This window comes from Rhineura floridana, chromosome 10 (assembly GCF_030035675.1).
Source record: "Rhineura floridana isolate rRhiFlo1 chromosome 10, rRhiFlo1.hap2, whole genome shotgun sequence".
Taxonomy (NCBI): domain Eukaryota; kingdom Metazoa; phylum Chordata; class Lepidosauria; order Squamata; family Rhineuridae; genus Rhineura; species Rhineura floridana.
The window spans coordinates 57948672-57963042 of NC_084489.1; the positions used below are offsets into that span (position 1 = coordinate 57948672).

Consider the following 14371-nt stretch of genomic DNA (forward strand, 5'->3'; position numbering starts at 1 on the left):
ATGTTTCAGACCTTCACGGAGGAGACTGGAGCATATGGAGAAATCTATTTTGGTTTCTTTCCATTTTTCAAATTTTAAATTCAGTTCTCCACATCCATTTGCAAGTTTTGTATGCAATGTCCTCTAACAATGCAAATATACAGTACATGTTTGGTTGGAAAGCAGCATTGTAAAAGTACATATATCGAAGGATCTCTGTGTTTTGGTTCATGTATTGCTTCAGGTGTGAATTAAGTATTTTTGCATTATAACCAAACCAAATTTCTTCCTCATGCATACTAAGAAGTACAAAGACAGATTTCTGGGGTGGAAAATGATGTTCCTTGGATATTATAACACAGAACTAAAGATTACAGTGCCAGTTACATGATCATGAGACTGGGTGTGGGTTGCAACCCTCTAATAAATGTAACTGGAACTCCAAATTCCTTCAACAGTCATTTTATTGCTATTAAATCACATACTAAAACTTTGACATATGACTCCTGTATAACAGTACATTTGTGTGTACATATAATCTTCAATAATATAAATGCCTTTTTTTTGCTGCAGTCCAAGCATTTCCATCTCTCCCCAACATTTTGTGTTTTTTTTGGGGGGGGGGAGAGTAAGTGCAAGCCATGAGCAGCTGAGGCAATCCCAGGGATGATTAGCATAATGCATACTTCTAAGAGTGATTTTGTATATACCCAAGTACAGCACTGTCAATTTAAAAAAAATCCAGATTCCCATGTTGAAACAAGCAAACAGTTCTCACCTTTTGAATAAGGTCCCATCGTAGTAATGGAATATCTGAACATCTTTCCCACTACAAATGTGGTAAAGTAGCCTATTTATTAAAAAGGAAAAGATTATCTACTGCCACATTCCTTAGAATTAAGTCTAAGTGTTTTTTGAAATAAAAATTCTGTGTAAAATCAATGGTACTTCGGCTCAGTGAGTTTTTATGAAGGCAAAAGCTCCATGCATGTGATACTACTTCCATTGAAGTTAATAGAGAAACCTTTACACACAGGAACTTGGGGAGGTGGGGGGAATGAATCATTGGACATGGTGCATCACTCCGAAGGTCTTTTATTACCAGCCTGTTCCCAGGAATTAGGTTTAGTTGTTTGCAGTGAGTATTTTTCAAAAACAGTGGTCTGGATCCAGACTTTGTCATGCTCAGAGAAGATCAGTGCAAGTTTATTGTGAATGGCCACGTCTAAACTTTTCTACATCTCATTTCCTTTATGTCACTGTTAACAATCCTTCATTCAACCATGTGTATTCATAATTGCAGATGAAGATACCACTACATACATTTGACTGTAGATTATTATAGTCCATGAAAATTTGTGTTAAAAACAGTATTTTAAAAGGTGCCACAAGACTTTCTTTTGTTGCAAAGGATTAACACAGTCACCCCTCAGGAGAATGAAATAAATGTTCGTTGTGACTATAGTTCCATTGATTTAAATGGGTCTACTCTTAAGTATGACTAAGTATAATCCAAACTGGTATAATACCTTACTCAATATCCATATATTCCCTTTACAAAATTTTAAGAAAATTGATTCTGATCAAATCAGATAGGCAAGGAAGCAAAACCACTAGATCACTATTTGGGTAGATTTTTTATTTACGCCCTGTTAGATAATAAATAATGGACTATACTACTGGAATAACAGATGTTTTCATGCATGTAACAAGTACAATAGTGCTGGCTTATGCTTTTGTTAGGACATGTTGAGAAGAGGTATTTGGCAATAATAACATGAACAGCTTCAAAAATCATAGCACAAAATCTCTCTGCTGTTAGGGGTTTTTTACATTTCCTTTATACAACAATGAATATTATTAATATTCTATTTTTCTTAAATCCTGCTTTGACTCTCAATGTGCCAAACAGATAAACCCTGGGAACAGTATCTTCCAATAAATAGTGTTTATCATTTATAATTAGCCTTAAAAAAGCCATCATTTTTGCTGTTTGTGCAAAGCTATGTAGATGAGAGTTAAGATTTCTAGAAGAAAACAGCTGAAATTTAACTCATCTAAACATATTCAGTGCAAATGCCATTCTAGTCCCAAAGCTGTGATACTGTGGTATATGCCACAACCCACCCAACAGCTCCCCTGTGCAAACCCTGGGAACTGTGCAAGAGCTACTATGCTCTTGCGCAGCCCTCATTCATTTTTGTAGGGCTTGTGTATGAGAATTCCCAGATGGGTTGTGCCCTAAAACAGAATAATCCAAGTAAAACATATGGCCAAACAAGTGTACGTACAGGTGAATACTATGATATTTAAGACAAATTTCATCTAATTTGCAGATATTGTACCACTAGACCATTCCGAGGTTATTTTTAGGCTCAACAAGAAGGCTTCTGGGTGAGAACTCACATTGACTGCACTATGATGGCCAAAGAGAAACTAGCTGGTATAATACAAATCAATCCAATTTTTTTTTTAAAAATTAAATATTCTAATTAACACTGAAAAGTGTTTTACATTTTCTCAGTGACACCAGTGTATAGCCACAGAGTCAAAGCATAGTTTGTTTGTTTTTTTTTAAATACAGGCAGCTGCCTCATTCAATATACTGGATATTATTAGTGTAAGGTCTCTTCTCCACATCAATTTAATGAAGGGGATCGATCTGTGGTCCAGAGTAGTTCTATGTATGGCCATTTTGTCTGCAAACAGCGCTTGATTGGAGTATCATCAGTCTGTAGCATGGGGTCTTCAAAGCCCATAATTACTGCTGTACCTTCAACATACATGACCTGTCAAAATGGAATTATCTAATTTAATCTACTGTTTCAAAGAAATGCCATGTTATTTTTAGACCAAAACCAAACCACCAAGAGCAAAGGCTCAAATCAATTTATGCCAAACTATGCCAAGTTATATTGCAGGCATTTAAAACACTTAACATGAAAGTGGTAGAGAAAACCCCACAATGATTGGACACAACAGATTAACCCATAAAATGAAAACTAGTTCCAGAGTAATTTTCCTGTCAATAAAGCAAAGTTGGAAAATTGTTTAGTGATTAATACAACTATCTAGGCCCCCCTCAAAACTGTTTGGTTGACATTTTGAAGCATCACTATTTAAAATTGAATAACAATTCTGCTTCATATTCGCTGGAGAAACTGGTAATAAAACTGTTTGCACTGACATTTCTGAACATCTCAGTAATCATGTGCATTTCCTTGGTTTTCTATTTGTACACCAGAAGAATGGTGGCATCTGATGACGCTGTGGGCTGTCCACTTGGAAACAAGTTGAAACCAACTTCTTTTCATAGGGTATCTGCTATAAGATGCAACTGCCTAAATAGTTATACCTGAAGTCACTGCTACCATACCTTTTCATTATAATTAGATTGCTTCAATCCATTGTAGTGGTATACAGTAAATGATTCTTGAACCTTGGACTCCTAAGAACAAACAGGAGACAGTCACTCTCAAGTCATAGGTAAATATCATTGAGGATATTTGTTCCCTTTCTCCACTTTACATTTATAGCTTGCTCTAACACATGGGAAGAACATACGCAGGTCTGGAAAAAGAAAAGATAAAACTAATATGTAGTATCATGAAGATCTTCCGGGTCCTGGAAATTAATCACAAGAGCAAAAGCATCCCAACAGCTCTTTTCATTTTTAACTGGTCCATTGGTCTCAGACCTTAAAACAATTAATTCAGTATACGGAGTCACTGAGAATCATGCCTCTAATGCCCAAGTAGGCAACTCAATGTGAGGCTGGGTCAATCTTGGATGAACAACCAAGGGAAAACATCTTATGTCTCTCCTACACTCAATAAGCCCATCCAGCAAATTACTGTCTACACCAGGGATAAGGAACCAGTTTCAACCCCAGGATCACATTCCCTTGTGGGCAACCTTTCAGGGTCTACATGCCAGCGATGGATGGGGCCAGAGGCAAAAGTGGGCAGAGCAATGGATTCCTCCCTTTCTACAGTAGGCTACATTCCAAAGATATGCAAGTCAGAGGTTTCTACCCACCCCACACCTTGATCTCTTCATCCAGTACAAGGGGCATTTGTTTTATACATTTATAAACTGTGATTGCATAAGAAATGTAACAAGGCAGTGTACAAGAAATGTAACAAGGCAGTGGGTTTCTACCCACCCCACACCTTGATCTCTTCATCCAGTACAAGGGGCATTTGTTTTATACATTTATAAACTGTGATTGCATAAGAAATGTAACAAGGCAGTGTACAACATAAAAACAAAATACTAGAACATCGTCAGTAAAAACATCAATAGTATGTCAATAAACTAGTTGGTAAAAATTTTCAAGTTCTAAATTCTCCAAAAAGATGTCTAAAAGCAGGAATGATTCCCGCGGGACTTCTATTGGCAAGGAGTTCCACAGAGCAGGGCTTGCCACACTAAAAGCTCAGTCTCTGGTGAAGGCAGACCAAACCTCAGGGCCACAGAGGAACCACCAAAAGTGCCCCATCAGAAGACGTCAGTGACTGAGCTGGAGCATAACAAATCAGGCAGTCCTGAAGGTACTTTGCGCCCAAATTGTATAGGGCTTTGTGAATTAACACAAATGGCCCAGTAGCAAATTGGCAATGAGTGCTTTTCTCACAGCAAAGGAGTTCCTGTGAACAGTCTGGCCACTGCATTCTGCACTAGTTGCAGCTTCTGGACCAGATAAAAGGGCGGCTCCACATAAAACACATTAGTAATCAAGTCTTACCAATATATGAAAACTGTGGTCAGGCTATCCTAGTTCAGAAATGGTTGTAGCTGATTAACCGCTAAAAGCTGATAAAAGCACAGCTTCTAAACACAGAAGTTACTTGGGCCTCTAATGACAAAGAGGACCCCAAGCTGTGGATCTGGTCCACAACCAGCGGTTGACCTCCCAGACATGGAAACAACCCACCCACAAGGTCTCTGTCTTTCCACGAGTCAAGCTCACATTTACTAATCCTCATCCAGTCCGCCACTGCATCCAGAGACCAGTCCAGGGCTTGAACAGACTCTCCTGACTCAGATGTAATGCAGAAATAGAGCTGGGCATCATCAGCTCAAGGGCACATTCAAGCCAACAAAAAAGCATTTGAGGAGGGCACGGAGCAGGGTTGTCAGTAGGGCAGCCTGGAGACGAGACATGATCTGGGAAGAGTTTCAAGGGCCAGACAGAGGGGTATAAAGGGCCCATCCCAAACTACACTGTCTTGCAGCACCTCTCCAGTGTTTGAGACAGGCTCTTTGGGTAATAGGAACTAGAGCTTGATCTGCAATTCAACTGAGACCTTTTGCATGCAAAAATATGCCCTTACCACTGAGCTATAGCACTTTCCTCTAAAAAAATTCTAAAAATATCTCTGTCCCCAAGCACGGAGGCTTATCTGGGAAGTGCTGATTGTGCACGAATTTACAGTGTTCCTGCCTCTCAAGTGGCAGCATCTACCGTGTAAATTTTCAGCCAGCTTCATTGCACCTGGGTCAGGAAGAGTTATCAGAAAAGGAATGGAGAAAAGTAAGTAGGGAAGTTGTTTACAGTTCTTGGGCAACCACAAACTTGTCCTAATGTTTTGAGATATTAGAAAAGCATTTTGTAAATTGCAGTATACAAAATGGGGAGAGGGAAGAAAAGGGAGGAAGGCGAATGAGAGGATAAAGGAACTTAAAAGTTTGGACCATATTATCACAGCTTAATAAGCACGTAAACAAGCCAGGAAGTCTTCCATTAACTACAATTTCTCATTTAATCTGAACTGGGAATTTATTATTATCGGCTGTGGAACAAACCATGATATTAAGCTAACTCTAAACCATAGCTTAAAATCCTGGCTTCTTCTGAAGCTATTAACCATAGTTTCCCTGTTTGGATGAAGCAAGAAACTATAGCTAATAGAAGAGTTCTTAGTTTCTTTGCTACTTATGAAGGAAGGACTGAAGTGCTGCGTCAAGAGGCTGTGTTGTGACTATATGGATCACTCCTATCTTGACTATAAGTGAAGATATTATTGCCCAAATGCAGCCATAATATGTATTAAATATAAAATGGTGAATGCATAATTAACCCAAATTTGTTTAAAATGCCCTCTCATAAGAAGAGAAATATATTGTTGCATTACCTGTTCAGGGAAAAATTCTTGAAGAAAGGGACCTAGTAGTATGATTCCTAGTCCTTCTGGATCTAATTTTGTCTTCATGAGATTTACACTAAGATAAGATGAAAGACACAAAATATCAGTGTGGTGCATTCATATTATTGCATGACTAATTCCTATGGTTCTACAACACTTTTAACTGCCAAAAAGAATCACATTGTTGTACTTAGCATCCTAATGGCAAATGCAAAAGAATGGCATCTTGTTGCCAAAGAAAAGAGTTATTTTTAAACCAAAGTAATCTCATTTAATATCAAAGTAGCAATAACAATTGACACACTATTCCTTATTAGGTAAAGCTTTCAGAAAAAGTACACTGTCTAATTCCTGGGATTACACTGCAGAAGACTTAATGGATACTACAGACAGTCTTGAACATTAACACACCCATCTTGCAAATTGTCCTGGAAAGACCAAGCCTCGTTTTATCGATTTGACAGGCCACAATGGACAGAATGAAGCATGCACTAAAGCAGGGACGGGGAACCTGTGGCCCTCCAGATGTTACTAGACTAGAGCTTCCATCATCCCTGACAATGGGCCATACTGGCTGGGACTGATGGGAGTCCAACAATATAGAGGGCCACAGGCATTAAAATATTAGAAGAACTAGAAAGAATATTGCAGTTACAATTTCAAAGAAACAAGTGTTATTATTTTGAATATTCAAACCTGCATGCAAATTTTGCTCGAAAAAATATGTTTTGACATTAAGTTAATTTTATAGGATGTGGTTTAAAAATACTCCCCGTTATATTACTATAAGCAATAAATATGCAGGTCTAAACTGAACTCATTTTATAACACATATTTCATCTAGACTAGATCTGCCACAATTCATATTACACTTTGATACAATGTACATCAATTGTATGAAGGAAATAATCCAGCACTCCTCCACAACACACATTTAAATGAATTAAAGAAAACACTCTTAGGTGGACTTTTATCCTGGTAAAGGCTATTAAAATGGTGCTCTAAAACAATAGCCCATTTATACTTACTATTCAGGATCTGATACAAGGTCCAAAGCCTTCATTACATCTTCTAGAAGAGTGTCTGGTATAAAACCATTATCTGAAAAAAGAACCATAATTAGGAGATGTCCAAGCATGAAAAATGTTTATATGGGCTAATGAATTCTACCTGTTCTGGACTGGGAAGCAATGCACATTTTCCTAAATATGATTATGATACAGCAGCCTTTGAAAGTGCCACTTCTTGGAAATATTCACTTCTCCAATGTTTTTCAACAGTATAATTGCAACACAATAGTAATGCATGAAAATCCTTGCCCAATGCCGTGAAATAAAGTGTTGCAATTCTAATCAAGCACAAGTGAGCATAATACTTTTAGAACTAGAGAACTGTAGCCCTGCAAGAGAGGTCACTGAACAATGTGAAGTCTCATTTAAGGAGTCAAGATACAATAGTACCCAACACAATAAGAAACAAGAAAACATTACTATATTTATATATATTATAATAATACTTGATATGGAAGTCCATGCAATTTATATTCTCTGAGGGAGTAAAAGGGATAATTGAAAAGTATTTTGCATGCTTTTAGAAGCACAATTTTTATCATAATTTCAAAACCTTAATTATGAACTAGTCAGAGAACTCTTTTTTACCATCATGTCACAATGCAGACTCTTTTACTGTTCACTAAAAGCAGAAATTTCTTAATTTTATGCCTGCTTACTTTCAGATATCTGATTGCCCTAATTTGGCATCTTAACCTATGTTTAAGAGTAAATTCAGTGGGCCTTGGTTCCAAAATAAATATGTACAGGATCACACTACATATCTTACCTTCAGGGTCGTATGTTTGAAAGACTCGTCTGGCTTGTTCTGAGGGAGCTTCAGGAGCAACCAGAGCTAAATCCTTAAGAGAGAATTTCAAAGACTAAATTAATCACTGTGCAATCAATGGAAGACATTAAACACCAAAAATGAAAAATCCAGCATGGCAGCTTCCTAAATGCAACTGGGAAAGCGAGCTGCACATTTAGTTTTATTACAAGAAACTGGCAATTAATGATCAAATCCTAAAGTACAGAGAGGCCCTTCTGCTGCTAAGGTAGAAGGTGTATATTCTAGTAGGTAAAAGGCTGCAATGGTTCAATTCAGACATCATATCAAACAACAGGTAAGAAAATGCTACTATGGCTTTGTGTCATGTCTAAGTTGACAAACCATGGTTTACAATCTACCACAAACTAAAATCACAAATCTTAGTTTGAAATGACTTTGCAGGGCAAGGCTTGGTGCAATGTAAACTGACCAGTCATAATCACGATTACATCTGCCTCCAGAGCCCAATGCATGCAGAAACTGGTGTGCTGAGCAGACAAGCAGTTCTAAACCATGCCTTGCCAATCTAGATCAGTGGTGCCCAACCTAGGGGTTGCGACCCCCAGGAGGTCACAAAATCATCCTGGGGGGGGTGCCAAGAGAAGATTTATTAATTTTAAAATTAATTAATGGCTGGTCTGTGTACCACCAACTTGTGAGCCTGCACTGTATGTGCATGCAGGCGCTTCTACTTCCCCTTCCTTTATTGCAGCCGGCACAGTCAGTTTCCATCACATAGAGAGCTGAACAGCACAGCACCCGAGTGAGTACATCCAGAGAAGGAGCCAGCTGGGCTTATTTATGCTGCAGTGCCTCTCCCGCCCCCTCTTTTGCCAGCAGCAGTAAGGGAAGATCAGTTGAGCTGATTAGCTCTGGCTGTAGAGAAAGAGAGACTTGGAGGAGGCCATCTGCCAAAAAAGTAATGGGACAGAGTCCCAGAGTCCCCCCATGAATACACAACTAGGCACTCATTAAAAAATTACTGTATAGTTAACCTATAGTATAATGTATACTGAAGTTGATCTCTTCATATTTAATGGGGTTATTCCCAGGTAAATCAAACTGAAGTAATCAGACCAGACTAAGATTCTGTTGAACTTTGAAGCTGTACTACTTTTGGGGGCGGGGGATGGGGCTTTATAGTACAAAAATGCATCATTCTGGTTAAAGGATGTAAAAATTTATATCTATAATATAAGGACTTAGGCTGCAATCCTAATCAGGTCTACTCAGAAATAAGTCCTAGTGAATTCAATAGAGCAACATCCATATGAGGTAGGTTAGGCTGAGAGTGGCTGAACCAAGGTAGTGAGCAAAAAATAATGGGTAAAGTAATTTTTAAAAATGCAAAATTGCACATGCTCAGTGCTTTTTTGTTGCTGTTTATCAAGGCTTTGAGACTGTTGTTATACAGTTGTAGATGTTCATTTTAAAATATTTTAAAATATGTTAAATTGTCCAAATTTTGTTGTTTTCACTCTTGAGTTCTTTGTGTGGTTTAGGATTGGCAGGGCTCTTGTGCCTTTAACAGTTGTGTGGCAGGCAGAAATTAAATTAAGTCTTTTCTAATATGGAAATACAATTATGGGGAAAACTTCACCTGTTGACATTCTGTTAGACATCTTATTATTGTCATATGTAGCTTCTTGAACCAAGTGCTGCGGAAGATGCATCGTTGTATTCAGTTGGTACACTTAAAACCAGAGTCCAAATGCCCTGGCATCAAGCAGGTTCTGTTCACCACTATGAGTGGTTTACTTTTATCTCCTTCCTTTCATTTCCTTCAAAATTTGTTTATATTGCTATAACCTACCTGGGGACCTTCTGGTGAAGGGCAGGTAATAAATATCATATATTTGTTTTTGTGATTAATAAAAGTGACATTATTTAAGGCTTCATTATGTGTTTTTTCAATTAACAGACTAAAATTACAACAATTAGCATGTGGGGGGTCACAAAAAGTTTTAAGGTTAGAAACGGGGTTCTTACTCATAAAGGCTGGGAACCATTGATCTAGATTATTATTAGCGCAGTTACTGATGTGGACAAGGTGCTGGCTTATTAAGTCTAGCAGAGGGGGTTCAACTGGTTGGGTCCAGAGTGTGGTTAATGCTTTACTGATAAGGGGGTGGTCCCTGCGGACTTGAAAGAAGTGGTGGCAAGGTCACTCCTAAAGAAACTGGCCCTGGATCCCCTGGTTTAGAATAACTATCACCCAGTTGCATATGCCCTCTTCTTGGGGAAGGTGGTGGACAGAATAGTAGTGGGGCAGCTGCAGGCATTCTTGGGTGACACAGATTATCTAGATCCATTCCAATCTAGGTTCAGGCCTGGCCATGAGCCTGAGTCAACCTTGGTTGCCCTGATGACCTCCACAGAGAGCAGGACAGGGGCAGTGCGACCGTGCTCCTGCTTCTCGATCTCTGTGACTTTTGATACCGTTACCATGGTATCCTCCTGAACTGGCTCCGTGTAATTGGAACTGAGGACTCTGTGAGTCCAGAGAGCAGCACTGGGTGATTGTTTTTTGGCCCCCTGGCAGCTGTGCTATGGAGAGCCGTAGGGTAGCATCCTATCCCCGTGTTTTTTAATACATATATGAAGCCGGTGGGAGTGGTCATTCAGAGTTTCAGGGCAATGTATCATCAGTATGCTGATGGCACTCAGCTCTACTTCTCCATAACATCTGAATCAGGAGAGGCTATGCAGGCCCTGGACATGGTGGGATGGATGAAGGAAAATAAGCTGAGCTTGAATCCTGGTGAGACACAGACACTGTGGGTGACTGGGTCCCATGTCCAAGAAATTGATCAATTGCCTACTCTGGATGGAGCTGCATTCTGCCTGAAAGAGCAGCAACACAGTCTTGGGTGCTTCTGGATCCAGCGCTGTCACTGGAATCCCCGGTAGTCTCAGTGGCTAATGTGTCTTTTATCAGCTGTACCTAGTCAGACAACTACAGCCATTCCTGGTCCGGGAGAGCTTGACCCCAGTAGTTCAGGCATTATTTTATTTATTTATTTATTTATTTTAATTTATATACCGCCCTAAGCCCGAAGGCTCTCTGGGCGGTGTACATAAAAGGTAAAAGCAGGCACAATATATAAATACAATAAATATAATAACTCAAAAAAACAAAAACACACAAACAATACGAGAACCAAACAACATCCAGAATACAACATACTAATAAAATACTGTAAAAATACACTTTAAAATGCCTGGGAGTATAAAAAGGTTTTCACCTGGCGCCGAAAAGATAGCAGCGTCTTGATGACTTCAAGACAAGATTACTGCAATGCAATCTGTGTATAGCTTCCCTTGCAAGTAACCCAGAAACTACAGTTAGTCCAGAATGCTGCAGCCAGATTGCTGATGACAGTGAGACCCTGTCAGCATAGAACACGTCTGCTCAGAAATTTGCACTGGTTGTCAATTTATTACTGGGCCAAGTTCAAGGTTTTACTACTGGTATATAAAGCCCTTAACAGCTCGGGAATAGTTTACTTGAAAGACTGTTTTACCCCATATGTGCCTGATTGAGCACTTTGATCTGTGGAACAAGCACTGTTACAGGTGCCGTCTAATACTCATTCTGCACTTGTAAGAAATTGTTCTTTTAGTGTAGCAGCACCTACTCTTTGGAACTCCCTGCCTATTCACATCAGGTAGGCACCTTCACTGTATTCCTTTTGGCACCTGCTTAAAACTTAAAAGCCTATCGAGACATGTATATATTGATCCATTTTAATTTTAAAAAAATTAGTAGCTGTTTTAACTGTTTTTAATTACCTGTTTTTAACTGATAATTTTAATGTTTTTTGTAAACCATTTAGTGGTCTTTACATTCAAGCAATATAGAAATAAATAAAACAAAACAATAGAGCAACCATCTAACATTGAGCCATATAGGCATTCTGTACCAGAAATAGTGCATAAAGGGGCTTCCTGGATTATACAAAGAAATAAAGTAATGACAACACATCTCACAAAGCAGTTAACACAAAAAAATGTTGCTGTTTTCAATTTTAGTCTAGGATCTGAAGCATGTTATGGACAACTGAACTGGAGATTTGGGGATTTTCAATCAAACAATTCTTATGAGTCAAACAGTTAGCTGCTCCTTTTCTCCTAATTCCCCTCCTTTTCCCCACCCCCACTGCCAATTTTCAGGTCATTAAGATTTTAATGATTATTATAAATGTTATGATATAATTCTTAACATGGCAAATCTTCTGGTTAAGGGAAAAAAGCAGTTTCTTCTCAATCCTAAACTAAGCTTGAGATAGAGAAAGAAGTTCCAGAGATGGTATTTGCTCCAAGAAAACATGAGGGCAGATCTAGGAATGGAAGAAGTAGGTCTGGCAGTGATCCTTGTTCTGCCAAAAGCAACACTCTTTATGATTTATGGGGGTAGGTGGGGAGATGGAAGAAAAGGCTCCACTTCACCTCCCAGTCTTATTATCCATCCACTGATGTGCTTGCTGCAGACACAAGCGGAACAGCCTGCTTCTACAGTCCTGTCTTACAGAAGGCTTGGTGTGCAGCAAATCCAGTCTCGTCTCCACCCAATCAATCAAAAAGTACAGCTTTGATTTTTGCAGCTTGTAAAAAGCAAGCAATTCAGTCACTTTGGGCATTAACACATTAAAAAAGTGAAATATCCCCAAAAATGTACTTAATCTGCCAACCCTCCATAAATGCTTCCAAATACAAGCACCCAGGTCTTGCAAATTGTTGTCTAAAAACATCCTAACCTCAAACTTTCCATAGAAAGAAATCCTATCATTAGTTTACCAAACATTATTTTCAAGTACACCATGTCCCAAAGGCAAGAAAAAAATCATGTTTCAACCTTTGGACTTAATATTCCTACCAAAAACCATTTTACTATATTTTAAATGCTGTTCTCTGATAATACAAGTTTATTTTAGGATCTCATGTTTATCCTTGGAGGTAAACACACACACTCTGTTAGTACATTGTAAAACTTCTCAGCTGTTTTCATTCTCAAAAATTGAAACCAGCACATTCAATGTCTATAATAAGTGCAGAGATGATAAATGACCTTTTAAAAAGAAGAATGCATCACTGGATTTTTTACTTTCTAAATCAGATTGCTCTATAATGATACAAAATTGTGGACAGATGCAACTAGTTAAGAGACAAAATCCATATGAATTTCTCTGCTGCCCAAACTTCTATACTATTATGGGAAGGAACAATACGTGCTTTGGGCTTGCAAAATATTCAAAATTCTTAGGAGCCAGCACCATATAGGACTGATTCCTGCCTGAAGCTTAACTCACGTTTTAATTTATACCTTTATAGTGAAGCAATTGGAAGACACTATTAATTTCAGAAACTTGCATTTTAAAAACAGCAAGTAGAGATGTGTACAGCAGATTCAGTATCCCCAAAACTGCAAAACTAGTTGCATGAGCCAAAGCAAGCTTTAGACTTGTTTCTTCTCAAACAGGTGCCTGTCCCCTCTGTGCCTCATGGCATACTACTTTTGAAACAGGGAAGTCTCAAAAACAGTTTGTGATTTATGACATGAGGGGGTATGTGTCAGCTGTTCAGACCCACTGAACTATTGTAGACTCCTTGTTGCATGACTCCAAGTAGCTCTTTAGATTCCAACCAAGTAGTCATAAGGATATCAGGCATATCAAATCAGGACCCAGACCTACAGTTTGACAACCTTAACTAGTGGTAACAAAAGATATGGCATAAAATAGTCTAACCAGCAGCTTTGTATGTTCAGTTATTAGTCAATACAGCCTAATATTGTCTACTCAATGGGTGGGGATCTAGTTTCTGCCATCATTATATCAGGTGACAACCTGAAAGTGAGTCCCTTTGAAGACTGCTTCAGCGCCAGTCAGCTGAAGGGCACTGAGGCCGCTTTTAAAGAGGACGACACTCAGCACCCATCAGCTGACAGCCACATTGTCTTCCCAAGGAGCTCTTCCTGGGGAATGCCTTAGTGCAGATGAGCCCAGTGGGGCTTCCTGCCTATGCCAATCAGCACTGAGAGGCAGTCCCATTTGCCAAGGAGCAAACAGGGACGTACTGTACTTTAAGCTCACAATTGTTGCTTCGCAGCCATGTCTTTACTTGCCCCACTATGTGGCATCACATATGACATGAGTTTGGGGGCAGGTGGGCCTGATGCAGCAATGTGCCCCACCGCATGCCCTCTGGAACCCTGCCCATCGTGGCTGTTCAAAGCAGAGGGATGGCTGGATGGGTCCAGGGTGCATCATTGTATGCGATACATCTGCTAAAACATGTGCAGTAGCTGCCCATATGCTACTGGGCCAGGTCCAAGGTCCTTATATTAATATACAAACAGCCTG

The 14371-nt window shown here is 39.1% G+C and overlaps 1 protein-coding gene across 1 annotated transcript in view; it reads right to left on the bottom strand.

Moving 5' to 3' along the window:
* Positions 1-1597: 1597 nt before the first annotated feature.
* Positions 1598-14371, bottom strand: part of MINDY3 (MINDY lysine 48 deubiquitinase 3) — a 44639-nt gene continuing 31865 nt past the window's right edge. The window contains exons 12-16 of the mRNA XM_061586743.1: positions 7968-8040; positions 7157-7229; positions 6117-6204; positions 3356-3427; positions 1598-2768 (exon numbers count right to left, since the gene is read on the bottom strand). Of these exons, the coding sequence (XP_061442727.1) occupies positions 2619-2768; positions 3356-3427; positions 6117-6204; positions 7157-7229; positions 7968-8040 (456 nt within the window). The 3' untranslated portion in view covers positions 1598-2618. The remainder of the gene's footprint in view (positions 2769-3355; positions 3428-6116; positions 6205-7156; positions 7230-7967; positions 8041-14371) is intronic.